Source organism: Montipora capricornis, chromosome 4, assembly GCF_036669925.1.
Source record: "Montipora capricornis isolate CH-2021 chromosome 4, ASM3666992v2, whole genome shotgun sequence".
NCBI classification, from domain to species: domain Eukaryota; kingdom Metazoa; phylum Cnidaria; class Anthozoa; order Scleractinia; family Acroporidae; genus Montipora; species Montipora capricornis.
In genome coordinates, this window is record NC_090886.1 from 28,539,391 (window position 1) to 28,566,890 (window position 27,500).

The 27,500-nt window shown below is 40.7% G+C and overlaps 1 protein-coding gene across 1 annotated transcript in view; it reads left to right on the plus strand.

Moving 5' to 3' along the window:
* Positions 1-5,958: 5,958 nt before the first annotated feature.
* LOC138045886 (probable 3',5'-cyclic phosphodiesterase pde-5) overlaps positions 5,959-27,500 on the plus strand; it is a 53,731-nt gene continuing 32,189 nt past the window's right edge. The window contains exons 1-11 of the mRNA XM_068892516.1: positions 5,959-6,338; positions 6,707-6,892; positions 7,352-7,383; positions 9,871-9,982; positions 11,660-11,709; positions 13,267-13,301; positions 13,561-13,657; positions 15,068-15,101; positions 19,665-19,724; positions 20,684-20,742; positions 21,291-21,341. Of these exons, the coding sequence (XP_068748617.1) occupies positions 6,077-6,338; positions 6,707-6,892; positions 7,352-7,383; positions 9,871-9,982; positions 11,660-11,709; positions 13,267-13,301; positions 13,561-13,657; positions 15,068-15,101; positions 19,665-19,724; positions 20,684-20,742; positions 21,291-21,341 (978 nt within the window). The 5' untranslated portion in view covers positions 5,959-6,076. The remainder of the gene's footprint in view (positions 6,339-6,706; positions 6,893-7,351; positions 7,384-9,870; positions 9,983-11,659; positions 11,710-13,266; positions 13,302-13,560; positions 13,658-15,067; positions 15,102-19,664; positions 19,725-20,683; positions 20,743-21,290; positions 21,342-27,500) is intronic.

Sequence of the window (27,500 nt, forward strand, 5' to 3'; positions counted from 1 at the left end):
GAAAAACAAGTGCCTCAATGTTCGGTTTCAGTCCGTAAAAAAAAAAACAGCAAAAAAGAGGATCTAAATAATTAAGTTCAGTGAAAACCGGCCGAATTGTTGCCCATGAAAACCTGCACGTTTCCGACATGACAATTGGAAAACAAACTGTTCATCGCTTGCGGCTGGAATCTGAAAACTTGTTGGGAATTTTGTAAATGAAGAACTCCAGCGTGAGGACTTTCTGAGCTTGAAAGAACTGCTGGACCGGGCGACGGCTGAGGCCTTCCATCCAAAGCACTTGACGGAATATCTGCGCAAGCTTTTAACTGACTGCTTCAATAATAGCCAAGGAAAAATTCGGAAATTCATCTGCCATTTCTGCGGATGATGGCGTGAGCTTTTTGTCTGTTCCGTGCTTTGTACTCTCATAAAGCACGCTGTTTAAACCAATGAGAGCGCGCGTTATATAGGAACTTTATCATAAAGTACCATGGTAGTATTTATGATACTCTATTTTATATAGTTATAATAGTTAGGTAATGGTAATAATGATAGTAATTTAATATTTTTAACGATTATATTGTATATGATGATTTTAATTTGTCACCTGTAAAGCGTTTTTGGACCACAGGGAAAGGACGCTATATAAATGTATTATTATTATTATTGTTATTATTATTATTATGCAGTATGTAGTACGTAAGTATGCTTACAAATACAAGTAGGAAAAGGCACTATTGTGTAACAATCCCTACTGTTAAACCTATTTACAAACCAATTGGTAATAACTAACGAACCAACATTTGAGAAAGGAACAAGAGTTTATATTCCTTAATAACTCGTCGAAACCTTGAATGACCTTGCTATGTTTAGGGTGTACGATAAAACTGCCTTCTGCATATTAAACAAAACCTGGTTCCCTCTATCCAAACCTAAAAACTTCCTAACTTTCTCCTCCGTCTCCATAGAGTAGCCTCCTAGTACATCAACTATCACATTAAACTGTGTGATAGTGTGGCCGGGGAACTGTTGGCGCATCTCCCATCTCAATGGCACATACTTGTCAGTTTTCTCCTGTTCCTTCTGTTCTCTGTTGGAAACCCAAGGGCAGCTCATCTCAATAAGGATCACCTTCTTCTCCTTTCTGTCCACAATTCTCGCATCAATTCTGTTAGCCCTGACTTCCGTATTTTCAGCAAATACTGGGACATCCCAGTACGCGCACGCTCGGTCATTCTTGTACTCGGGTTTAGGTGAGACTGGAGAGTACCAAGGGGGGATACACTGGATAAGATCTAAGTCTTTCAGGAACTCGAAGAAAAGGATTTTCAAGGCTGCATTGTGTCTCTGCATGTACTTAGTCTGTGCCAAGGTACCACATCCGCTAATCACGTGGGCCATAGATTCAGGCCCTTTTCCACACATACGACACGTGGTATCCGAGGTGGTCAGCGTCTTCGTCTTGCTCTGGTGGTACAGCTTAGTGGGGAGTAATTGCTGGTATAACTCATAGATTCCAGCAACAGTATGCACAGGTGCAGACTTCCACTTACTAAGCCAAGTGAAGCAGTCAATAACTTTGTTATCATCCCATCTTTCTCCGAACAGCTTTCCTTGCCACCTCTGCTCTCTTACTTCCCTCATGCTTCTCTCTTCTTCTCTCGCTCGTAATGTTCTCCCTACTCCTTTAACATGTGATTCCTCACCTGAGTCAGTTTGCAACGCTTTGGGATCTGGGTATGCAAGGTCCAGAGTAATGTCCATTTCCAAAGCAAATTTCTTGGCATCCTTTACGAGTGATCTTCTTCCTGCTCGTTCGCACTTCTCTTCAAACTCGCGCACTAAACTCATCGTTCGATCTTCGTTTGCGTACAGCTTCATTGTGGTCTTGACTTTGGTCTGCTTATACAGGCTCTCAAATGACTTCAGTCCCCGGCCTCCACACTTCCTTGGTAGGTATAGCAACTCGGTTGAACCGAGTGGAGGTTAGCATCCATAATCTTTGATGATCATGCGAGCTTCGCGATCGAGTTGTTGTAGATCTGCGAGCGGCCATGTTAGTGTCCACATAGGGTAGGTGACCACTGGTAGTGCGTATTGATTAGATGCTAAGACTTTGTGGAAGTCCGATAGGGGGCTCGACCATATAATTGACAGTCTCTGCAAGCAAACCTTTGAAGCTCCCCACAGAACAGAGCCCCTATTATTATTATTATTATTATTATTATTGTTATTATTATGATGATTATTATATTATTATTATTATTATATTATTATTATTTATAGTTATGGCATGATTTTCAGGGGCAGCTCGGCAAAATTGTTTTGAGTTATAGGGTACAAATAAAGTTCGTCAAGTTCTTATTCAAATGTTTTATTTTGCAACAAACAGAGTATCAGTTTACAGGTGAGTGTTGGAAAACCCAAACCAACCGATACAGTCTTGCCCGCCACAAAACACACAGACAATCCAGAAAACCAGGAGGGAGGGGGCGTCTCCAGGGTAATGCCAGGGTGGTGTCAAGTCTTGTTTCAAAGGTTTTTAAAATGGCGTAAGTTAGTTTTCGAGATTTGGAGGGGATCTTAGGTCTTAGTTTTCGAGAGTTGGAGGGTGTCTTAGGTCTTAGTTTTCGAGATTTGGGGGGGGGGGGTCTTAGGACTTAGTTTTCGAGATTTGGGGGGGGGGATCTTAGGACTTAGTTTTCGAGATTTGGAGGGGGTCTTAGTCTTAGCGCTGCCTTTCGGTGGAAAATTTCCAAAACGCAATGTGAAACCACTGCGATCTCTCTTTTCGCTCTAACAAACACCCACGGTATTTGCGACCCGCACTTTCAGCCGTTTTGAAGTGTTTAGTTTCAACCATTTAGAGCAAAAGAGGGACTGCTCGCAGACTACTATCACGGGAATTTATTAGCCCAGCTGACAAGTTGACCTCTCCCAACTAAGTGGCGCAACCTCGTTCCCAGGGTCTTCTCGGCTAGAAAAGACCCTGGGAACGAGGTTGGGTCCGTGTCCAAGTGGTCAACACTAATTTCCATCCCTCAAACTGACATTGGACATTTCGTAACAATTACCCGACGCAATATCCCATGTTAATATTGACAAGCTTGCCGCTCTAAAAAGAATGAAAACAGGCAGAATTACAGCTATAGTTCAACAAGAAATAGCGTTTCTAAAGCTTTGCCGCGCTGATCTAGAGTCGATCTACAGTGTTTAGGTGTAAAAACTCCGTTGAACACGGTTAACTTTCAATTGTTTTGCTGGGTACTACTATCTCAATACTCTAAAAAATTCCGATTCTCCGGGAGGTTGTCTCGTTAGTCTAGTGGATGTCGGAAACTGCAAGGTGAAGCCATTGATCCGGGTTCAACTCCTTGCCTATTGCCTCGCCTATTGTGAATCTTCTCAGCTTGTTTAAAATCTTTGTTTCGTTCAAGTAGATTTGAAGTCTAAAGTAGACTGTGCGTCGTATAAGTTGAATAAAAAGGGAAATGTTAGTTTATGGAAAGAAGCGGATGACCTGTCCAAGTACCCCGGGGGGGGGGGATACTCCCTTATATGGGCTATATAGGTATGTGCGGCCCCAAAGGGTAAGGCGTTTTAGCCGATTCAGGGGTCGTAAATGGGGTACCGATTTTGGCCAGTTTTCCGCCATTTTGGTCATAAATAGGGTATCCATTTTTGCACTCTAGTCTTGATTGATTGATTGATTGATTGATTAAATCTTTATTGATCAAACTAAACACTTGCAGACATACGTGCAAGTTTACAATGCATAACTACAAACATTAAAACTAAATAAAGTTAAAAAGAGATCTATTTATAAAACAGCGCTTAAAGCGCTCAGTGCGAATGCGTGGTAACGTATAATCATGACCACGTTGTCGTAAAGATTGATATGTACGTTTGCTCGGTAGAAGATCTGTTAAACAATGAGTATCTGAAGTCTTGAATTCGTTTTTTATTTAGAAGCTACTTCTTTATCATGTAACCACCCTAATAAAAGCTCATCATGTAACCTACCTAATAAAAGCAGATAAACATTCCCTTTTACATTGGTCTGAACTAGGGAATTAATTATACGGCAGGTCTGCACCAGGGTATTGATTTAAGGGTCAGGTCATAAATTGGGTATCAAATTTTTGGTCAGGTCATAAATAGGGTATGGAAAATCGCAGATTTTGGTCATAAATAGGGTAAGGGTTTTGGGAAGCGGGCCGCACACCCCTACCCAATTCTTCTGTGAGTACAAATCCCCCTCCCCCCCTCCCCCCCGGGCCAAGTACACTAAAGAAAAAATCCCACTCGACCAGCCGCCATATTGAAAGTGGAGGAGACCCTGGGAACGAGGTTGCTGAGTGGCGTCTTAGTTGGACCTGAAATTCACAACAATAGGCCACTTGCACTAAGAGGTCACGTGACCAATGCTTCCTTAAACAGAACAGTGAATTGTAATCTTGCTGTTGCCAAAAATTGACAGAACACATAAAATTATCTTACACGCAAAATTTGAGAGGGAACTCATTTAAGGGAGATATTTTATGGTACTTTGATTTTTAAACAAAGTAGCATGATGTGTCTTGGCCGCCATGTTGGAGGGCATACTCTTGCCCTCCAACATGGCGGCCAAAACTACTTTTTGCTTGTATCTTGTTAAATGTTTGATAGTTGAGTTCATCTTTTCAACATTTTCCTTGAAGTTCAAGTGCAAAATTTGTGTCAGAAAGCGGTAATTCATAATTTAAAAAAATCAAGTTTGGGTCACGTGACCAGCTACGGACTTTCTCATTTTAAGCAAATGGTGCGGGTTTAAAAAACCAAATCACTATTATTTTGTTTCAGAGATGACCCACTAATAGTGTTTCGAAGGCAAAATCACGTAACTTTCATTTTCTTAAAAACGATGTCACATGACCTTTTAGTGCAAGTGGCCTATTGTCCAGGTACTAAAAGATTCATAAAGGTAGTAAGTCAGTAGTGCTTTTTTCGTCAAATAAAAACTGGGTTAAGAATGCTCCTGTAGGTGTTCATGTCTCTAAATAATAATTCCATAGGTCAGTAAAGGATGTATAGGAAAAAAATGTGAAAATGAAACAACAATTGGAGAACGGAAACTTGCAAGTTTAAATTGCGACTCATTAAGAATTTTGAAGAAGCGACTAATGGACCTTTTGTTGACGGTACTTACACGTAAGTACAATTTTCATGGTCATTCATGCCAGGTGCCTTGAAAAATATCATAGCATTCAGACTTTGGTTTGGTACTCTTTGACCGGGATTGGTTCTATCATTTTTGTTCTGTCTGTAATTTTGGCATTTTTTGTCATGACGTCTGCTTTAGGAATTGTTGAAATAAACCAGAAAATATAAAAGCAAAACAGAAACATATTACACTAGTACTGGCAATGCATTTAACGCAGCTAAATCTGGCGATTCGCTGGAAGTGTGTGAAAATAATTCGTTTCTGGATCGTTGAGCGGCGATTTTTTTTACAGCGGAAGAAAGATTACGAAGAACTCGAAGGCGGTCTCCAACAGGAAAATAGGGAAAATGTTCGGATTGCAATTTGTCTGTCGGTACTTTGTACTGACAAATGTGGCAAATTTATTAATATATAATCATTTTAATTTGTCTGGCGAGTTTCCGGTAAGCGAATTGAGAATTGTGAAATGCATGCAATCGGTCACCAATCAGCCCTATTAGGGTTCTTGACGATCTAACGTTTTTTTCGACGCAAGTGGAAACAAAATTTTTTTTCATCTCCAACTAACTTTTTATTTAAAGCCGTTCACGCCAGCGTACCCTTTATTGTTTATTCTTCTTTATGTCCCTCCAACCCCATTAATATTTTAATCTTACCTATCAGGCGCTTAGAGAAAAAAAACCTCTTTAAGTTCTCGTTAGATCGACTTTTGTTTTCGATGGAAAAAAAATGCGACTTGCGAATAAAAAGACAATCGGTTGTGTGTGCAGTCACGTGACTTTACCAACCAGGTGCAACTGATAACCTAGCGATACATGAAAATAAACATGGATTCTCCTTGGCGGGACAGTGAAAAGTGAACATGAAAAGGGACTCTTTATGATATCCTAAATGTCTAGCCCTTCGCGCCAAGTTGGAAATCGCCGTCTGCCACCCCTGCCAAGCGGATCACGACACAGTCCAAGCAACATTCGAGTTTCGAGTGGCCATGATTCTTCGGTCCCAACGAAAGCTGCCAAAGGGCATATGGTGAATCGATCGCAAAACAACCATAGCGGTCATATTAGTCATATTGATCTGAACGCAAACTTTAGTGATGGACCTTTTCGTCCGGCGCTTGTTCAAGGCAAGGCGATTCCGGGAAACGGACAAGGTGCGTGAACGATACGAGTTGCAGAATTTATTTTGTAGGCGTTTTATTCAAGCACGATGTTGTTGGTGAATGAAGGTTGATATTATTGTACAAAACAGCGTTTGGTTATGATATTTCAAGAAGTGAGTAAGACAGAAGTAAGCTATAACCACAATTGTAAGTTGAATGATAGAAGACCAGTGTATCCAGAGTGTTCATTTGAATACTGCACCTGATCATGAGTTCGTACTCCTACTCAGAAATCATCTGCCTCCGATACTTCATAAAAACTTCGCGTTTCATTACGCGAAATTAACCATTTTCCTGTCCCGTAAGTGTGAATTTTGGTAGGTAATTAGTATTTAACTAAACTAGGATTTATTCTTCAGATCTGGATGAGGAATCTGTGCGTAATTTCCTTCGATCGAATCCTTCTTTTTTGGAAGAGTACGTGATGAAGAGTGTCGATCAAGATCGCTTAGAACGTTGGCTTATTCGGAAAACGCGAAAAATGAAAACGAAAGGATCGAAGAAAAATACCAACTCCTTTGAGCTCGATAATAACAAGCAAAGTGGTAAGTTTTATTACATTCAAGTCTTTATTATTTCAAGCATGCATTTTTATTAACGATATTAAAAAAGCTACCCTTAATAGTGCGCGGTTAATGAAAAAAATTACTATTTCAAAAAAAAAGTTTAAAAAAACGAGACCAACCAAAGAAGAGTAAGCTTATTTACGCAAAGGAATTTTTTCACCGGTCCCATTATGTTCTGAAAAGTCACCAACTTCTCAGTATCCCTTGGTTTTCAAGGAAGCCTTAAAAATTTAAAGGTTCAGGTACAACTTAACTACAAATAAGATTTTTTTCTCAGGTGAAAATTAAACAAACTTATGCTCACTAGATTTTTTAAAATAATACACTCTCGGAGATTCCAAGTGTAGTGTGAAAGGAACATACTTTTATTTTGCCTTTTCAAGTGCCCCAATCTATAAATGACCAGTAGAAATATTTTTAATATTATCATTTTTATAGATCCACACCGTCCTTCACTGTCAAAGTGGAAAGTAGGTGTCAATTTTGTATGATATTACTTATTGCCTGTAGTTCATAAACTGTCATCAGGGACTCACCGACTATTCAATGCATGAAATGGAAAGGTGGCTCCAAAAGCTACCCATGGTTCATACGGTGTATTATACATGTACATGTAGCAGTTATATTGCATTTGAAATACACTGACTTCAGAATACGTACAAGGTAACTGGGTCTGTTAATACTGATTGTCTTTCTTTTCAAGACCGGCAAAAAACAAAATACTTTGTATTCATGCAAATTAGTAGCTTAGTATTAATTGTGTTTAGCCTGTTTAGGCATATTTTTATAACGATCTTTAAGACAAATGACTAACCAACAGATGTTATTGGATCTCTACTGTAGCTGTCGTGGCTGTCAATTAGGGGTGGGCTCATGATTTATGTTTTTGTAATGAGGTTTTATGACAGTACAATGGTTAGAGACTCATGACTGGCTGGCGACAGAGAGTCAGCTGCTCTGTTCATCAATAAAATATTTCATTTTCCCCAGCCTAAGATCTATGTATTGGAAATCGTAGGATCGTGAAAGTTCTCAAAATTGCACGAGCCATGGGTAATTGCAATTTGAGACCTTTCTAAATATCACGAAGGGCCATAAATCACAAAATGCACATGAGCAAGTTCATGCAAATTTTTATTGTGTACACAACAATATTACCCATGGTGTTTCCATAGCAACTTCCGTTTTACACTCTATAACCTATTACTGTACATGTATGCATTCGTCATTAGCAATCAGAAAGACTATATTCTGTTGAATAATTTTAATTTTTCCTGCTTTCTGTAGGACATGTTAAAAGTCATCTTTTTCATTTAAACCAATTGTAGTTTTAAATAATATGGCTGTGCCCAAAGCATTTCTTTCCAACAATAGTAGTTTAAAACTACTAGGCACAATAAATAGTAATAATAATACTACTACTAATAATAATAATATATACTACTAATAATAATTATTATTATAATTGTACCTAATCGCAAATTACCGTTTGATGACTGAGTTAATATTATTTTTCACAATTCCCAACAATTAAACTTTTTCTGAAAGCTCAGGAAAGCGAACTGCCATTTTCACACAAGAGCGTCGTTTCAATTACGCATGAGCAGAATATTATTTGCAGCAAAACACTTATTTGTTGACAGTTATTTGCAGGTCACGTGGTGGGCTCTCGGCCAATGAAAAGGAAGGAAAAAATACACGGAATGATAATTACAGTTATTGCGATTAGCATTACAATAATTAACAGCTCTTTTATATAATAAATCTAAAAGTACTGGTTACAATGACTGATGAATTTTTGATTTAAAATAATGGATTTTAATTCAGAAAAAATGTTTGATCAAAAAGCCTAATTTAGCTTAAAGTCTATATTTGAGTCTCAAATTTGGGACACTTGTTTGGATTTACAATGTTCCACCTGCAGCTCATCATTGGAAATTCCCTTACAGATGCACCAACTACATGATTGTACATATATCAACCTTCGTCACCTATTTGTTTTAATTGTTATTTATCACTTTAAAGGAATATAATTATTTCATTTAGATATGAAAGATTAAAAAATACCTAACACATACCTGTACAGAATCGTTGCATTACATACAAAATAATCTTATTGACAAATTTAGACAAAATACAGTGTAATGGGTCTGCAGTTGATTTAATCCATTTGAATAGAGCGGTTTTCAATTGAGTGTCACAGGTAATTAGCAAATTGTTTTGGGTTTGCATTACTTTACTCAGTGATTGGTTCAAAGTTCTCACGCTATTTTTTTAACCAATCAGAAGTGAAAGCAAACCAATCGTGGCTCGCGCATGCACATTTTCCCGCACTTTGTGTCGGCTACGTGTAGTTACTTTGAGTTTTAATGGGTTTACTGGATCGTCTCCGCCTTTTTTGATTGGCCAAAGTACATTACTTTTGGTTTTGGTTTTACGACGACACTTGATTGAAACTCGCTCTTTGAAATGAACATACCATAAATAGGTGGGTAAATTTCAACTTTCTCAATGTCCTACCTATGGCAGAATTTTGTTTGAACAGACAAAGCACAGTTTCATTGGAATCACTTTCAGAGTTAAAATTAGTTTTGTTTGAAACATGAAACCATCGTAATACTTGCCAGATTAACCGGCACTCACTCTTGGGAGTGAGACTTTTACTCTGTCTAATGTGAGGTGATTTTACTCGTCAACTGGGGGCAATTCCCTAAGGGTATTTGAGGTCCCCTCCATTAAGGAGCAAGGTGAATAAGGTTGGTAATATTCTATTCTAAGAATGTGCAATCCATATCATGTGGTCTAACTAACTACAAAAACAATCTTATCGTAGCAACCCCTTCAAATTCTTTTCATTCATCTTATAGCATAAAAATGACATGTAATCTTACCATTAATTTGTTTTGAATATTATTTAAAAATAATTACATGTATGTTGCTTTTTTTCCTTATAATAGTTTTGTGTACACAGTGACAAGAAAAAAATGCTTGAGGAGTTAACAAATGATATTCATCAGTCTCCAAATAAACAGAAGGTCTTGATGGAGCTGGCCAATTGTATTGCATCAGGTAAAAAGGAATATTTATTTAAGCAATTTTATGCTGTGTTCTATTTGGACCATAACCGTTTTGTGCACTTGCGGCCACGTACAATCCTAGCAAAAAGACTTGCACTCTTTCCCCTGTTTTGTTCAGGCAAGTAATAATTATACCCCTTGCATCAGGTCCCTTACCCGACACAATCATTGTATAGCAGAGATGCACAAGAAACCAGCCTTCACACTGTCTAGGAAGAAATAGCCTGCACACACAGGCTCTCTGTGCGTCAAATGGCATGCACCAATCAGGCCTTCTGATGTTAGCATTGGTGCAATTTCGCACAATCGAACTCAAATCGCATTGGATCGCACAATTCACGAAAAATCGCATAATTCACAAAAGAACGCACAAAATTCATAAAATAAAACAGAAAACAACAAGTTTCTCAGGAGTTCCTGCATAAATACGCCATTTTTAAGATGATTTTCCTTGGAAAGCGGCTTAAAAGCCTTTGTTACCTTCAATTTCTTGAATATATTCCAAGTTCAAGGCGTTATTTTGCATGTGGGGGCCTGGTACGAGTCTCATTCTTAAAGAGTCGCCAATTGGTGTAACACAAAACATGCCCTTTGTGTTCAGATTAGCAAATCTGTTCAGAAATATAATACTGCACACAAAAACAAAGTGTAAGAAGCTAGTCGTAGCATGCAGGAATATTAATATTTATTGATCATTCAATTTGGCATTAGCTGTGCCCTTTCAACTTTTAACGTGGAAGCACAACCTCATGTTTTTCCCTTGACCTCATGTTTTTTTTACTTGTCCCAACTAATGTCGATCAAGATTCATAATTACTCTTCCCTTATTTTCAAATGTCTTAAAATTGCTCAGAAAAAAATCGCATAATTTACAATATTTATCGCATGATTGGCCTTTCTAAATCGCATAATCTGCCCTGCAAATTTTTGCACAATTAATTTTTGCATTTTTGTTTTTTTTTTTTCATCACAACCCTATCAGAGGCCTGTCCAATTCCCCAGCTGTTGACTTCATGCCATATGACACACTGTCAGAGCCTTTGTGGCAGGCTAAGGAAGAAAAAAATATTCGGTAGATAAAAATTTTTGATGTGCTTTTTACATGAAGGAAATAAGTTGAAAATGTATTAACATCTAAGACTAGATTAATATCTAAATTAACTTGTGTTAAATGTATTTGAAAATAATTTATATTTAACAACTCCGTTGCTAGTGGAGGTTGGTATGCCTCAGTACATGTATCTAGGAGCTTCCACTATTGGCAGCCAGCTTCCTAAATAGATGGTCAGACTACTCCCCATGGCTGGGAAATTGTGGCAAACCCAGCCAGGATTTCTCAGATAGATGCCTAAATACCTCACTCATCTGCATTGACAAGATATTTTAAAATCTGCTGAGCAAACACTGAACTCTGTCATTTATGACCCAAGTCAGTACAATAGGATGACAGCTTATAGAAAATTGCACAGCTTATAATAACCCGTTTATTAATGAATATTAGAGGGAGGGGAGCCACTACACATTTTTCACAAACACGCATTTTTCCACTGCACCACTTACACGCCACGGTTGCACCCTACAGTACTCAACCGCACAACACAGGGTTGCAATCCTGTTGATCAACTCTCTTTCTTTTAAGCTGCATGTATAATGTTTTGTTGTTCGTCAGCTTGTCATGCAGATTCTTTTACACTGTACTTGGTTGATGGAACCGGAAAGGTAATGGTACTTTTAATAGTTTATGCACCTGAGAACCAGTGAATTTCTTTGCTGTATTACATGTAATTTTTGAAAAAAAATGGTGTGACCTGTAATAACCAAGTTTAAGAACAACAGTGATGACAGTGAATCGTTGGTCTTTATCATTTTTTCAAAATGGTTGACCTAATAAATCCATGAGGTATAGGATTCTTTGCCCATTATAGAACAACATCAACAAGATTAATAATCTGCAAGACTAATAACTTATACTAAAATTTAATGTTCAAGTGGTGTTCTTGTTACTAAAACCTTTTGTCATGTGACTAATCACTGAATTTACCTGAAGTCTTTGACTGTATAACTTTTTGTCTGCATTTGGAAATGATTGGATGCCAAAAAATCTGTTGCACAATATATAATTATGCGTTAATTTGCCAGCTGGATAATGAAGCAAACAGGGACTATCTGCAAGCAAACTAAAACACATCTCCTCACTAGTGAGATGCAAATTATACATTATTTTAAAGTCATGATCTTTCCACATTTGTACTTCAAATGTACTTGCACGGTTGGTTCTTGAATTGCCACTTGTACTGGAAGTTGCCATATTGAACTGTAGCCACTAACAACATTTGTCGCAAGTGGAGGTCAGGTGACCCCCTTAAGCACACTGCAGACATTGGCCAGCAACCCAACCCCTTCCTTAATGGAACGACCTATGTGGCCATCAGTATCCACAATCAAGCAACGAGTCCCTGCACCCAACAGGGGAGGCAGGGACAGAAACAACAAACCAGGGAGGGCCAGAGTCACACTGAAAGAAGGATATTACTGAAGAGGAATAATTTAAATAAAATAATGGTAATAATAATAATGATAATAATAAAGGTATAATTACTATAAAAAATGTTGGACACTGACTTACTTGAACGTCAAATGACGTTAAGTCAGTGTCCAACAGCTTTTATTATAGTAATTATGCAAATTCCTGACTGCAATTTCAGCATATTTCGTACATGTATGATAAAGGTAGTAATGATAAGAATAATAATAATAAAACTAACAAGTACTTCTATAGTAGTAACATTAGGGAAGGGGGCGTACGATGCAATCACAAAAGCAAGCAACTGCACCGAACAACAAAAATTTAACGCTTCGCTATTAAACCATAACTACATGTACTGCTATGCTATGACCACGATGGCAAGACAGCTGACTGTAATTCTAGAGGACGATTAACCCTACTAGCAACCAAAGCCAGGACCGAGGAGACATGGAAGAAATCAATGCAAACGCAACACTAAAAACAATTATAGCAATACAATGCTAAAAGACCCTATTGAATGCAATGCAAACACAATCCAACGCAACGCTAATGTAATACTTAAAACAAGATCCAACACCAGCATAATCCAATGCAAATGCAATGCTAACTAAAACAATAAAGATGTTTAACTAACCGGAGGCATCGACCAATGCTGGCTCCTTGTTGTTAACTAAGTTAAATTGCCATGATTATTTAACTAGTAGACATTAAAACAGGCTTATCCTGGCTCATATTTCTTCTTCCCTCAGGCACTGTTCATTTACAATCCAAGCATCCCAGAAGGGTATGTAATAGTGTTTTTCACCAGAATGTAAAAAAAGATACCTTGAAATCTATGATGAGACTTTTGGCTTTTATGGGGTCACATGCATGTGCAATCTTTGATACCATCTCAAATGAGCTTGAGAAAGAAATTGACAATATTCGTATTTTAATTAGTGAATGGCATTCAGCACAATTTAAACAGTTTTCAGTTTCATCTATTTGTCATCAAGGCTGTACAGGTCCTGATTATTGTAATGTTTTGTGCATTTCGGTTTCAGGAGGACCTCTTCAAATATTAAAATTGAGCCAGGAACCACAATTGCAGCATATGTTGCTCATACTCAAAAGCCATTGAGGACAAATGAAGTGTTAGGGGTACGTTACAAGCTGCTGAAGATGGAATCTAATAATTTAGCTATCATTCTTTTATACATACAATCATGTAATGGCTTTTTTTTTCAACTCAGCCCAATGCACCTAAATTTTGCCCTTTTTATAATAAAATATTGCCCTGGTGGTACCAAATTTTCTTTAGTTAGTGGCAATAAGATAATAGATAATTGACCATGTGGTTGTGGTGTAAGTACTGACCTCACATTACTCAAGCATGCTTGCTTGTGACGTCAGTCGAGCAATCAGTAGCAAGGGCTAGAGTTTTAAGCAAATACGGCGTGGTCACATTGCACTTCGGTTTGAGTCGCGCGTTAGTTGAAAATAGATGAACTGTTTCCCAGACTAGTTTCAATCGTTTCTACTGATGAGGAAGGCGAACCTCTTTCCCCTAACCATACAACTGTTCCTGGAACAGTTGCCTGAGCAGGATTAGAAGAAAACTTTAATGTTTTGAGCAAGACCTTCGACGAATTTCCATGGAGACGTAGAAGGTGACGCAATTAATCGACAGTGGATAAGTTAAGATTGGTAGCTTGCTTTGCTTGTTCGGAATGGGCGATGACCTGGAGGCGTCATAAGGCGAAGGCGTCCTGAACATATTCGAGTACAAATGATTCACAGGTCCGTAAGACAACAGTGAGATGATGTAACGCTGCACCTTAAATCAAAACTTCAGTACGAAAGATCAAGCTGTCAAATTACAGAATGTACCACCCTCTTCCTTATTGGTCAGCTTTCGGGAATTGCATGTTTACCTAGCACAGTTCAAGAGCATTGCAGAGCGCTCTTGAGCTGGGGTGCGGATCCTGTGAGGTTTTTTAAGCAACTGCGCATCTTTTAAGCAAGCAAGCAACGTCGTGCTTGGTCGGTCACACCTGTGACGAGCTGTGTAGGAATGTGCTAGGTAACCAAATATTGGCAAAGCAAACAAGGTTCTAGCGCGAATGTGACCGTGGGGTAAGTTACAAGTGACTTCTAACTCATGCTGTCTCGACAGGCAACCCACTGTAATATTGGAAAGAAAACATGCATTGTAACTTATTATTCAACACTTTGTTACAATGTCCAAATAAGGTCATAGTGTGCTCAATATTTGTTGTGCGTACTCAACAGATATCCTGCGATATACGTAAATTTGTGTTGCAGAGAAAGATAGTAGTTCTTCCAGCTTTTCTTTCCAATAAACGTAGAAAATTGTTCTTTGTCATCAATGTGTTGAATAAAACAATTATCCTGCTCAGTCTTGCAGAATATCACCTGATTTTAGCCAACTCGGCATACGGCCTTGTCGGCTATTAAAGTATCAGGGGACATTCCGCACGGCGCAATTTCGCAGGATAATAAAATATATTTTTGAGAGTTACAATTTGGGTCTGTTGGTTTATTTTTAAGGATGAGCGTTTCCCAGGAGGAATTGGATTGGAAGGTAAGTAAAATGTACTCAAGAAACTACTAACAGCAAAATGATTAAATATTAAACAAAATGAAATATACAAATTTAGCAAATGAATGAATAAATAAATTTCAGTGAAAATGTGGAAAAGATTGAGATTCGTAGCACAGTTCTCATGTACAAGTGCATGATGCAGCCACTAAACACTGGCCTAAAATTCTAAAATTCTTAAAAATTGCTGCATGTGCTTTAAGTAACTTGAAAAAAATGATGAAAAACAATAATTATATGTTTTCAGCTATTTTATCTTACCCATATGCATTATGGGTAAGATAAAATAGCTGAAAACAAGTAATTATTGTTTTTCATCATTTTTATCAAGTTACTTAAAGCACATGCAACAATTTTTAAGAATTTTAGAATTTTAGGCCAGCCATGCCTGTTTTCCCTGTTTTCCCTAAAGCTAGATTTTACTGATTTTTTAAAACTTTTTCAACTTAAAAATTAATACCAATAATTATGTTATTTACAGCAAATATAACATCTGTAAACTGTTATATACATCAAAGAGAAGCTAATATTTGTGCATTCAACACGAAAATTGAATGAGATGTATGTACACGCTGTGACGAACTTTCCCGCCAATATTTGCTGAGCTTAAACAACTAAGCTTCCTAATATGGAAGTCTATAAATTTGATGCAACTGTTTAGAATGCTTGAAAACGTTAATAACTCGTTATAAATTCATCCAAGCCATGAGAAACAACAGGGTAGTTAAAAATTATTTATGATATTATGTTTTGAGGTAAAATTGGTTTGTAGTCGCCCAGAATTACAACTGGCACATGATATTTAAAAAAAAAAGTTACGTCTTCACTGTCTTGAGCACTATCGATCATCGGTTGTGCCAATTGATTTTGAAAATGAACAGATGGGAACTTTGAGGATTCTGTTCATGTTATACATAATATTAACTAGTAGAGATGATATTTTTACCACACAAATGATTTCAAGATTAGAAAATAAGAAGAAGTTGGAGAAAACAACAAAAAGTGAGGGACGACTGGCTGTGCATGTTACGCTTGATGCCATGTTTCTGACAGAACTATCACAACTCAATGCTGATTTATATGTGTTAGATATTTTGTTTAGCCAAACTTCAGTGGAAAATATTCTTCAATGTACTCCTTATAATCAAGGAAATTTTCATACGATTTCCACAACATTATTATTGTGCGGCAAGATATTCCAAAATGTTCTATTTAAGGCGGTGAATTTTTCTTGTGGTCATGACAACTGTGCTACTCATCTGAGTCATTTGTTTTTATTATTGCTATATTGCTTGAGGTAGTTCAGTAGAAAGCACATTTCATTTGCTATTAGAGAAGACCTGTGGGACAGTATACTATGCTCTGCTGTCAGGCTTGTTATACTGAGTCACGCAGATGAGTCTCACTGACATGCAATAATTATAACCTTAACCTAGCCATGAGCCCCCACACAGCACAGTAGATATTCAGGACCTTCCACATTTGGCAGCTAGCTCCGAGATATAGTAGACTGCTCTCATGGCTGGGAAATCCTGGCAACCCAACCATGAGACCCTACACAATACACTAGGAATGCACCTGTCACACTGATAAAAAAAGGAAAGAAAGAGGGGAATGGGAAAACTATGCATACCATAAAGACTCGTGTATAAGCCGCACCTTTTTCCTTAAGTTTTGGGCCTAAAATCGCAGGTGCGGCTTATACACAAGACCATTGCTGTCAGAGGGAGTAAACTGGCTCGTAGGGGTCACAAATTGTAACTTAACATTAAACACATTGAAACCTGTTGTTGATCACTGCTTTCGGTAGAAGTGGTGTCTCCTAAAGGAGCCGTTTGTTTGCATCGTCAGGTTTAGAACTTGCTCGCCAGTAGTTCTTTCAAGTGTTTTATTTGCACTTAAATTGTTTGAGCAGTTAAACTATAACTGACATGGAATCTCTATTCCTCCGCACAGCTGCTTACAATCACCTCAACACTGATTTCTCCACTACATGCAAGAAAATACCACGCTATTCGGGAGAACTCGCGAGGCAAATGGCCGACCGTTTCATTGCCCTTCACTGCTTTTGCAGCGTGTTTGTCCATGGGGTTGTTAAACTCTCGTTTAGCAACAAGTTTTTCTCCAATCGATGGCTTCCATACGTCTTGATAGCCATGATAATCCATGCACAGATGATGCGAAATCGATTGTTTCCATGTCCAGACTTCCCTCGTTACCGTAAATGACTGTGTGGCTACCAAGCAAACGTTTTGCATCCTTGTCCTGTGCTTTTTCTTGCAAAATCTATCGTTTTCATTCAACTGGGTTTTAGCAATGAACACAACTGTTGTCAGTCACAGGGAATAGGGAAATTGATTTTAAAAAAGCTTTTAAAAGGTATTTTCAGAGTTGATTATAATAACTTATTGCTCTCGCTGGAAATACACAACATTAGATTTCGTCAAGTTTATTGGTAACATCTGTGAACAAACGCCCAACTTTTGTTACAAGAGTGCTTTTTTGGAATTCTTATTTTTTCCAAAATCATGCTTGAAAGTTGGGAGTGTGGCTTATACACGAGTCTTTATGGTATTCATTGCTCAGGATAAGTCAAGGATGAGCAGCCATTTTCCTGGCTGATAGTTTTTGGGGATTTTAAACCCCAAAGTGACTGATGTTGAGATTCATTTGGGAATAGGAATTATAACAAGTGGACATCCCTGGTCAATCACAGCAGGTTGGAAGGGACACTGCAGGCAGGTTGTAGTGTGTGGAAGTTTAACACAGCTGAAGGCAAAGACCAAGAATATTGTAATCCACCTGATGTTGATCCTGTAGGAAATGAAGTTCATTCTGCAGGAACAGGAGTAGTAATAGATTATTATTAAATTGGATAGAGAAACCAAACCCTGTTGGTGTATGTTCTGGAAGGGATCACGAGAGGTTGTACGTACTGTAGATATAAAGGCTGATGTGAAAGACAAGGCTGAAATACCTGATAGGGGAAGCAACCTTCCACGGGACAGTTGCATGGTGTTGAACTGAAGAAGTATCAAGGGGACCAGATGCAGGAGACCTGGCCAGCATTTGAAACAAAACATAGAAAAGAAATGTGAACACTATTAATTTTTACAACATGGGAAGGAACGGAGGGGTGACAGAAGCAACATTGGCTGACAGGCCAGCATCACGTGTCATAGCAATTCAAAACCTGGAAAATTTAGTATTTTTTGAGCTATTGCTGGATTGGGAAGTAGAGACAAAAAGGTGGTAGAAAATTGGCTCATCAAATTTATTGGGTGAAGCACAGATATGAAAAATATATATTAAGTCCAGATTCATACCAGACCATTCTTATTACTGTAGCAAACATGAAGTTGCCTCATCTTTTTTGAATAGCCAGATTATGATGCAGCCATGCCTTGCCTGGAAACCGACGTGAGGTCTTGAGAATAAGGGGCTTGTATTGAGCCAGATCTTACCATCTAATAGAATGATAATTGGAATGACAGATCCAAGGGTACACAGTGAAAGTTTTGATCCATGTGACAATTTCAGTAATTTCTTGAACCCTCCTCTTGGAAGATGAGTTTGCAATCCAGGTACATGTAGGTTTGGGGGTCTGACCCCTGTTCCTTGAGGTTCTCAGCTAAGAAGTTGGTTACATCTACGAACTGACCTGATCCAATCTTGGTCACCAGCTTCTCAGGGATTGAAGAGTACCCTTTGGTACCACAATGAGTGGTCTGTGAAGACAAGATGCCCTGGCCACTGAAACAATTTTGCAGAAGACAACGGGATGATGTGACTGAAACAGAGGATGAGCTGTTCCAGCACCCCGAGGCCCAAACAACGATGGCATGCTAAAAAAGGGGGCTCCCCAACAAGCAATAGTTAGAAATAAAAGAATTAGGTACAACGATTACCTGAAGAGGAACCAGTAGACGACGATGGTGTGCGTTCACCAAGGCCTGAATTCGAAGTGATTGGAATCAAAAATCATGTTTCCCACTTGTCAGCTTGTGCTTGTAGGAAAAACTCAAGAACTTAAGTCATTTTGCATGGCAGCCAAAATATGTAGCAAGGAGGTATCATGTGCCTGAGAAATGGTCTGAGTAAGGTCTTCTGGTGAAAAAGTATAAAAGGTTATTGATAAAGCATAAAATGGAGGAGTGAAAGTGCCTGATGTAGCCAAGGTTGTGGTCCGATGTATATGGAAATGACCCCACATGACAGGCACTTTTTTGGTTCATAGTATGTCACAAATTCTGAGCCATCTCCAAGCATGAAGAACTGGAAATTCCATCTGCTGCTTGTTTATTAGGTGCAATGAACCCTTTTAGATAGATAATATTATTATGTTTATAATTTTGCATGGGACAAAATTTAGTATTTTCCTTTGCATGTACAAAATCAAATGGTTTTAATAATACATGTAATTACTTAACTTATACCTCAAAAATAAAATTGATTAAACTGTCAGTTACATTATAAATTATGCCTTTCTTATCGCGAAAAAAATTATATTATTTTTCTCAATTTAAGATACCATTCTTCTTCCAGATAGTACAGCACAATCTGTACTGTGTCAGCCAATAGTCCAATCAAATGGAGAGTTAATTGGTGAGTGTTTCTGCAGTCATGTCATTAAATGTTTAACTCATTCACCCCTAAACCGGCCAGACTTAGTATTTTACTCTGTCCAACGCCAGACGATTTTACTCGTCAATGGGGAACCCCCAGGAGTCAATGGGTTAATTAATCACTCAATGAAAAACTGTCCCATTAATACCTTCTTTTAATTTGTAGCAGGGTTGCGATCAGTCTGGACTGATCATGGAAATTTATGCAAAGACATACATGTAATTGTGTTGCCATTCTCAACAGATGTGGCTTCATTGTTCAAATGGTGAAATTTTGCAACAACCTTACAGAGGTCACATTCCAAAGTCGTTTATAAAACAAACATATATTTTTTGTTTCATTTTTGTCAATAATATTTAGGGGAAGAGAGTATTATGGGTCTAGAATTGGGATGGGCCAGTAATTGGGATTGGTAAATTTAAGTTTTCATTTTCTGTCTTTTAACGTGTTACTGTAGCAGCAAATGTTACAATGCAAAAGTGTTGAAAGTTTAAATCCAGAGTCTGCATATTTGAAGAAGCACAACAAGGATATTAATTGACAATCAATTTCCTTGCTCCTGTACACCTTTGTGTTTCTCTTCAAAAAATTCAAGCAGATTGCAGGGATGGCGCAGTGGTGAGAGCACTTGTCTCCCATCAATGTGGCCTGGGTTTGATTCCCAGACTGGGCGTCATATAATTTGGGTTGAGTTTGTTGGTTCTCTACTCTGCACCGAGAGGTTTTTCTCCGGGTACTCTGGTTTTCCCCTCTTCTCAAAAATCAACAGTTGAATTACGTTAATTTGTTAATTTCAGTTGGCAAAGTGTTCCAGCACTAGAACATCCAGACACTTAAGTTCCTAAATCCTTTCCTTTAACATAATTAAGTTTGTTTGAGAATAAGAACTTTTAAATCACTCTGTTTCATGCATACATACATAATTATATTTTCCTTAGGCTTGATTGAGTTGTGCAGGAGACTTGGTCATGAAGCTTTTGGAGAAGAAGATGATGAGGCATGTGATCTAGGCAGCAATAATATAGTTTTGTTTGTTTTAAATAAGTTAATGTTATAAGAATTCTATCCCATGGCTGTGAGAATAACATTACGACAGTCTTTATTCATGATTCTTGCAAACGTACGTAAAAGGTACAAAAAAACAATTAAGTTAAAAGTTGAGCTAACAATTTAAGCAAAAGACAATTTACTGAGATAAGGCTTAATGCCGGCTAGGCAGTTAAACTGTAAAATTATTATCCAGTACTGAGGAATGAATTGTAAAAAATCTAAGTATTACCAAAGCACTTCTTAATTCTTGCTTAGAATAATTATATGAAAGCACCTCCCTATTCTTACAGGAGGAGTCACTCTCTATATGATATGCACGTATGCCTTTGAATGTTCTATCATGCATTGGTGTCATTGTCTTGGATTTCATTCTGACTCAGATAATTGGCATTGTGTGGGTTGAATTAATGGCACTGTGCTGCTACCAGCAATAGTTTTTGTACCAGCACCCAGTTTCTTAAGCTCTGCACCGATACCTGATGCCTCTTTTTTCAGATTGTCAATAGCTACCTTGTGTGGGGTGGAATATCTCTTTATTATGCCGAGGTAAGATGCAGATAATTATTTGTGTGAGCAATTCGTTTTGGCAGGGGACTCCAGAATCATTGAGTAATTTAAGTGCTTAAAGTGCAAAATGTTTTAAATGCAGTTAAATTTAACGACAAAGAGCAGACTGAAGTGATCTGGGCCGATCGATCATCTAAGAGCGAACAGTGGTGTTTGGCACAGGCGCAATTAAAGCTCGTTCAGTTGCTTAACCCCGTGGCAGTTCATCGGATATTTTTTCAGTCACTTTGTGCCATGCTTGTCCAGTCAGGGCTTCTGATATGAAGAACGTTAATGTATATGAAAGCAATATATATTTGAACTGTGGAGAGATGAATCAGCGAATCATCGCAGTTATTGACATTACTTGAGCGGGAACGAAAGTCAAGCCTGAAAATTTCAGGCTTAAACGAGATTCAAATCCATGACCTCTGCGATACCGATGCAGTGCTTTACCGGTTGAGATGATCAAGCCACATGGGAGCTGGTCATTGTGTGATTCGCATAATGAACAGCACAATGACCCATTGCAGCCTGATATTTTCTTTCAGGCTTTCCTTTCGTTGCTGCTTAAGTAACGTTAATAACTGCTTCATCTGATATTTCCTGGTCGCGGAGCCGCGAAATCCTTCCAAATTCACAAAAACACAGCAAAAGCTCAAACTGAGGCCTTGCCTTATTGACCAAGCGATAGCGAAGTCAATACAACTAGGCCGAGGTTTGAGATTTCACTGTAACGACCGAAGGGTCCAGGTTATTAAGTTGTTATGGCTAACAGAACGGTTCTACATGTGTAAAGAAGGAAAAACTAATTTGCATTGACCCGTGGGCATTACCAGTGTATGCCCTACCGCTTAGCTGCTCTTAGCCAATCACAGCGCGCATTATATCGGCCAGAAACACTATAGTGGCATCCTTGTCTCGAAGAGAAGATGGTTACTGCCTGGGATTTGGGCAGGATCTTGTATGACTGTGTAGCCCGATCCTGGAGTGGCAGTCTCTGTTGCAGGTGGCACAGACGTGCCTTGTGGAAACACGCGCAGAGGCTGCACATTCTTTCCTCGCTGCTCTCTTGCATGTAGCCTGGACTCTAGCGTTCGCTTCCGCCTTTGACACTTTGCCGCCATGTATATCGGTGATTGGCAATGTCCTCCCATGCACTGGTGTCGATTAGTGCAGATCGCAAGTCTCGCTTGATGACGTTCTTGTAGTGCAGCAGCAGTCGACCCACGCGACAAATGCTCTCCCGCAGTTCTCCATAAAGGATTTCTCTTGGCAGGCGGTCAGGCTCCATGTCATGTCCATGGCCGAGCCTTCAAAGTGTGCTCCAGGACCTCGATGTTTGTGACTCTGTCCTGCCACCTGGTGTGCAGCAGGCGCCGAAGGCAGCGGAGGTGGAATGTGTTGAGTCGCCGTTCTTGTCTGGCATAGGTCGTCCACGACTTGCTGCCATAAAGGAGAGTCGACAGGACACAAGCTTGGTAGTCGCATATCTTGGTCCTTTCGCTCAGCAGGTCATTGCCGCACACTCACTTGTTGAGCTTGGCCATGACAGCAGCTGCTTTGGCGATCCTGCAGTTGATCTCAGCATCAAGCAAAGTTGAGCTTGACATGGTAGAGCCCAAGTAGGTGAAAGTGTCCACAACCTCCAGCTCCTTGTTGTCGATGGTGATGTCTGGGGGCGGACTCAGCACCTTGGGCCAGGATGTTGGTCTTCATGAGGCTGATCGTTAGTCCAAACTCTTTGCAGGCATGGGACAGCTTGTCTACCAGATGTTGGAGGCCCTCCTTGCTGTGGGATGTTAAAGGAGCATCTTCTGCAAACAGCAGCTCCCGTATGAGTCTGGCAATGTTGAAGAGTTTGCCATCTGGCGTCGCCTGGACATAGACACCTTTTGTACAGTCTACAAAGGCATACTGGAGCAGCATCGAGAAGAAAATCCCAAACAGGGTTGGAGCAAGGACACAGCCCTACTTTTCTTCACTGCTGATCGGGAACGCATCTGAGGTGGCCCCATCGAAGCAGACCGTACTCTGCATGTCCTGGTGAAAGGAGGTGATGATCGCCAGGAGCTTTGGAGGGCAGCCAATCTTCTGGAGGATCTTGAAGAGCCCGCTTCTGCTCACCAAGTCAAAAGCTTTGGTGAGGTCCACAAAGGCAAGGAACAATGGCTGCTGCTGCTCTTGACACTTCTCCTGCAGCTGACAGAGGGAGAAAATTATGTCCACTGTGGACCTCCCAGCAATGAAGCCACACTGTGATTCGGGGTAGACTTGCAAAGCAAGACTCTGCAGGCGTGACCCAAGCGAAGACTTTGCCAACAATACTCAGAGAGATATGCAGCGATAGTTGTTGCAATCACTACGGTCACCCTTGTTCTTTTACAGGGTGATAATGTTGGCATCTCTCATGTCTTGGAGGATGTGGCCTTGCTCCCAGCACAGGCAGAGGATCTCATGAAGCGGTTGCAGGATGGTTAGCTTCCCATACTTCAAAACTTCCGGCGGGATACCGTCCTTCCCCGGTGCCTTGCCACAGGTGAGACCGTCGATGGCTATGCTGAGCTCTTCCAGTGTCGGGGTGTTGTCAACCTCCTCTATGACTGCGATGTTCTGGGTTTAGTAGAGCTTGAGATAATGCTCCACCCAACGCTGTAGCTGCATGCTCTGATCAGTGATGACCTCGCCAGCCTTTGATTTGAGCGGGGCTGTTTTGACGCTCGTAGGGCCGGTGGCAGTTTTGATGTCCTCATACATCCCCTTTGCGTGGCCACAGTCCGCTGCTAGCTGGATTTTGGCGCATAGATTCTGCCAGTACTCGTTGGCACAGCAGCGGGCGGTCTGCTGGCCTTGCTCCCAGCTGCTCGAAGGGCGTCGCATGTGCTTGGGGAAGGGTTCTGCTTGTGGGCCAGCATCGCTTTCCTCTTGGCCTCCGTGACTGGCTGCATTTCTTCCCAGCCTCGAATCAGTCGGCCTTCTTGGGTTCTTTCTTGTCGAATGCAGCCATGGCTGAGTCGAGGATGGCATCACGGAGGTGAGACCATTTGGCATCCTGGTTGCTGGTTGTTGGTTGCGCAGCAAGTTCCTCCTGGAGGCTGTCGGCGAAGCTCTGAGCCTTAACGGGGTCGGAATGCCACCGGCGTTAATGCGTGGGCGAGCCTTGGTCTTGCCGTGGTGGATCTTTCTGGGCTTCAGCCTGACCTTGCTTGCAATGAGCTAGTGGTCCGTGTTACAGTCAGTGCTGTGATAGCTTCTTATGTGGAGGACACTGCTGACGTCCGTTCTCCTAGTGATGACGAGGTCTAGCTGGTGCCAGTTGCAGGACCGAGGATGTCTCCAAGACACTTTGTGCAGCTCCTTACACTAAAAGTAGCTGTTGGGGATGCAGAGGCCGTGGTGACAGCAGAGTTCAAGCAACCTCTGCCCGTTTTCATTCATCGTGCTGACGCCGAAGTGGTCGAGGCAGGTAGGCCATGCTTGCCAGTTGGTCCCATCGCGAGTGTTGAAATCGCCTAGCAAATATATGCCCTCGGAACTTGGGATTCCGGATAGTGTTTCCTGCAGAGACTCATAGAATTGATCCTTGGCTTCTGGGGTGGAGGTCAGAGTTGGGACGTAGGTGGATATGATGTTCACAAAGCCCACCGACGTTTTCATGCGAAGGGCAAGAATTCTTGATGACCCTCTGGAGGGGGTTTCTGTGGTGGCAATCAGTGAGTTCCTGATGGCAAAACCTACGCGGTACTGCCTCGGCTCGTCCTGGGACAGGCCTTGCCAGAAGAAGGTGTAGTCTCTTTCCGTAAGTGACCCACTGTCGGCCAGCCGGGTTTCCTGGAGACAGGCGACGTCGATGTTGAGTCGTGCCAGCTCCTTGTTGGTGATGGCAGTCTTGCGGGAGTTGTCCATTAGCGGAAGGTCAGCGGAGAGACCAGGGCACATGGTGCGATGTTGCAATTCGAAGAGCTGGAGTCTTGGTAGTGTTTTGTTTTTGCCTGCTTGGTGCAAGTACTTGCTCGCTTGTCGGGAGTGTCCCCTAAGCTCTACACACCCAGTAGAGCAGGGAAGCAATGACGGGGCGGCACCTTACTGGCTGGGGGTTGCCCAGCTTGAGGCGGGCGTTAGCCACCCAATGAAGCTGTGAGGGCTTCTCCCACCTTCGGACGAGACCCCTGGCGCTCCTTCTTACGCTAATCAGTCGGAGCTTACAACTGGTAAACTGCCTTGTCCCGTGTTGTGTTGAAGTCTTGTGGCACTGCTGGAGTGCTCTCTCCAGTTTGCGCTAAGGCCTGGGCGGGAAGATAAGGAGACGCTGGGCTGCCCATATGACAGCATCCCCTCTCGGTGTAACTGGCTGGGTCCAAGAGAAAGGAAGAACCAATACAACTTGGGGCTAGTTCCACTGCAGAAGCTGCCAGAAGGAAGTGCTGAGCACCTGCCATCTGCCTTAGGGGCTCCACTCCGGATTTGTCCTCGAGGTTTACTCCTGAAGCCTTCCTGAGATCAGGTATAGCTGCAAGGCAGCAGAGGTTTGAAATCAGGGTTTACCTTCCCCTAGATGGGCTGCCCTCACAGGCTAAGAGCCCCATCTACCCTGAGCAACTGGTTTTAAGGCTCCAGTGGCTTCGCCTTCGCCCCTTCTCCTGTCGGTGGTGCCAGTTCCACCGTGTGAAGGCCAGAAGTTGAACTTAGCTGACAGAGGCTCTTAGAGTCGCACACCATTGGGAGCATTTCGAGACGTTGTGAGAGCCTAGCCTCACAACCCACTCCCCGGCTGCAACAGCCTGCTATAACAGCCAGAAACACTAGCCATCTAATAATTTATGTTAACGTTAATTTCCGCGCTGTTAATTGATAGGTAGCGTGTTAATTTCCGCCACCTTAATTACCATCATTTTTCCCCCAAATCTCTAACTCACTGCAGACATTCTTGACACCTAGCCAACTAATAGATGTTATTTGCGCACTTTATTTCACATAAGTCTTTCACATTAGTAAATCGTTTATGAACCATAGTAATGGCGGTCGGTCACATATCGAAGAGCACCCACCCTTGTCAATATTTTCTGGCTCTATATGTATTGTGTACGGTCTTGGAACTTCTGGTTATTTTTCTGAAAGCGTGCTTGACGGTTGGAATCGTCAAGAGACGGCGAAAGAGTGCTTTTACTGGGGAAAATTTGTGCTTCGTCCTATATGTAAACAAGGCCCAGAAAGATCATGCGGTAGTGGAAAGTCATTTTTATCGTGTAGAGCGCTACATTCTACAAATGTACGTAGCTGGTTTAAAATCCAGCGACTGGTGCTCAGTTGAGATATTCGCTTAAACCCGGGGCCAACAAAGTTTCCTTGCAAAGAATGCGGTAAAAGTGTTAGGAAGAACCAAAATGCGGTTCTGTGTTCCGAGTGTGGCTTTTGGATTCACGCAAAATGCCTCAATATGTCAAGCTCAGCTTTCAGGTACCTTCTGGATCGACCAGCGATTTGCCCCATATGCTCTTTACCGCCATTGAGTGATACATTTTTTGAAGAGAAAGATGGATTTGTTACCGAGGAAGAAAATTATTTAAAACAATCGCTTCTGGGATCAAATGTAAATTACTTCAAAAGCAATTCGTCACCACTGCCCCAGGAGACCGATAATTTAAGAAGTGACTGCTTCCATGCATGTGACCTCCCTCTTCATGAAAAGAAGAAGCATGCAAATCGATTCCTTGAGCTCACTACCATTAAATTTTTACGTCGTCATAATAACAACATAAAAATCGCATACCTAAATGTGAACTGTGTGGCTGGCTTAAAATTTTGTGAAGTGAAGTCACTGAAGCTGAGACAAAAATAGATGAAGCCTTTCCCGATTCACAGTTCTATATCAAAGGGTACAAGACGTTCCGTTAAGATCGTAATCGATTTCGAGGAGGTCTCCTAGTTTACATTAGAAGAGTTTTGATCACTCAAAGAATTAATCATCTGGAAGGCAATCATATCGAATATATCGCTCTGCTGGTGCTGTCTAAAAAGTCATCGAAGAGGACACTGCTTCTGTGCACGTACAAACCACCAAATGTAATCAAACATCTGTGGGAACCGGAGGCTCACTCCATGCTGCTTAATGCCTCTCAGCGTTTTGAGAACTCAGTGATCTTGGTGATCGAAATTGTG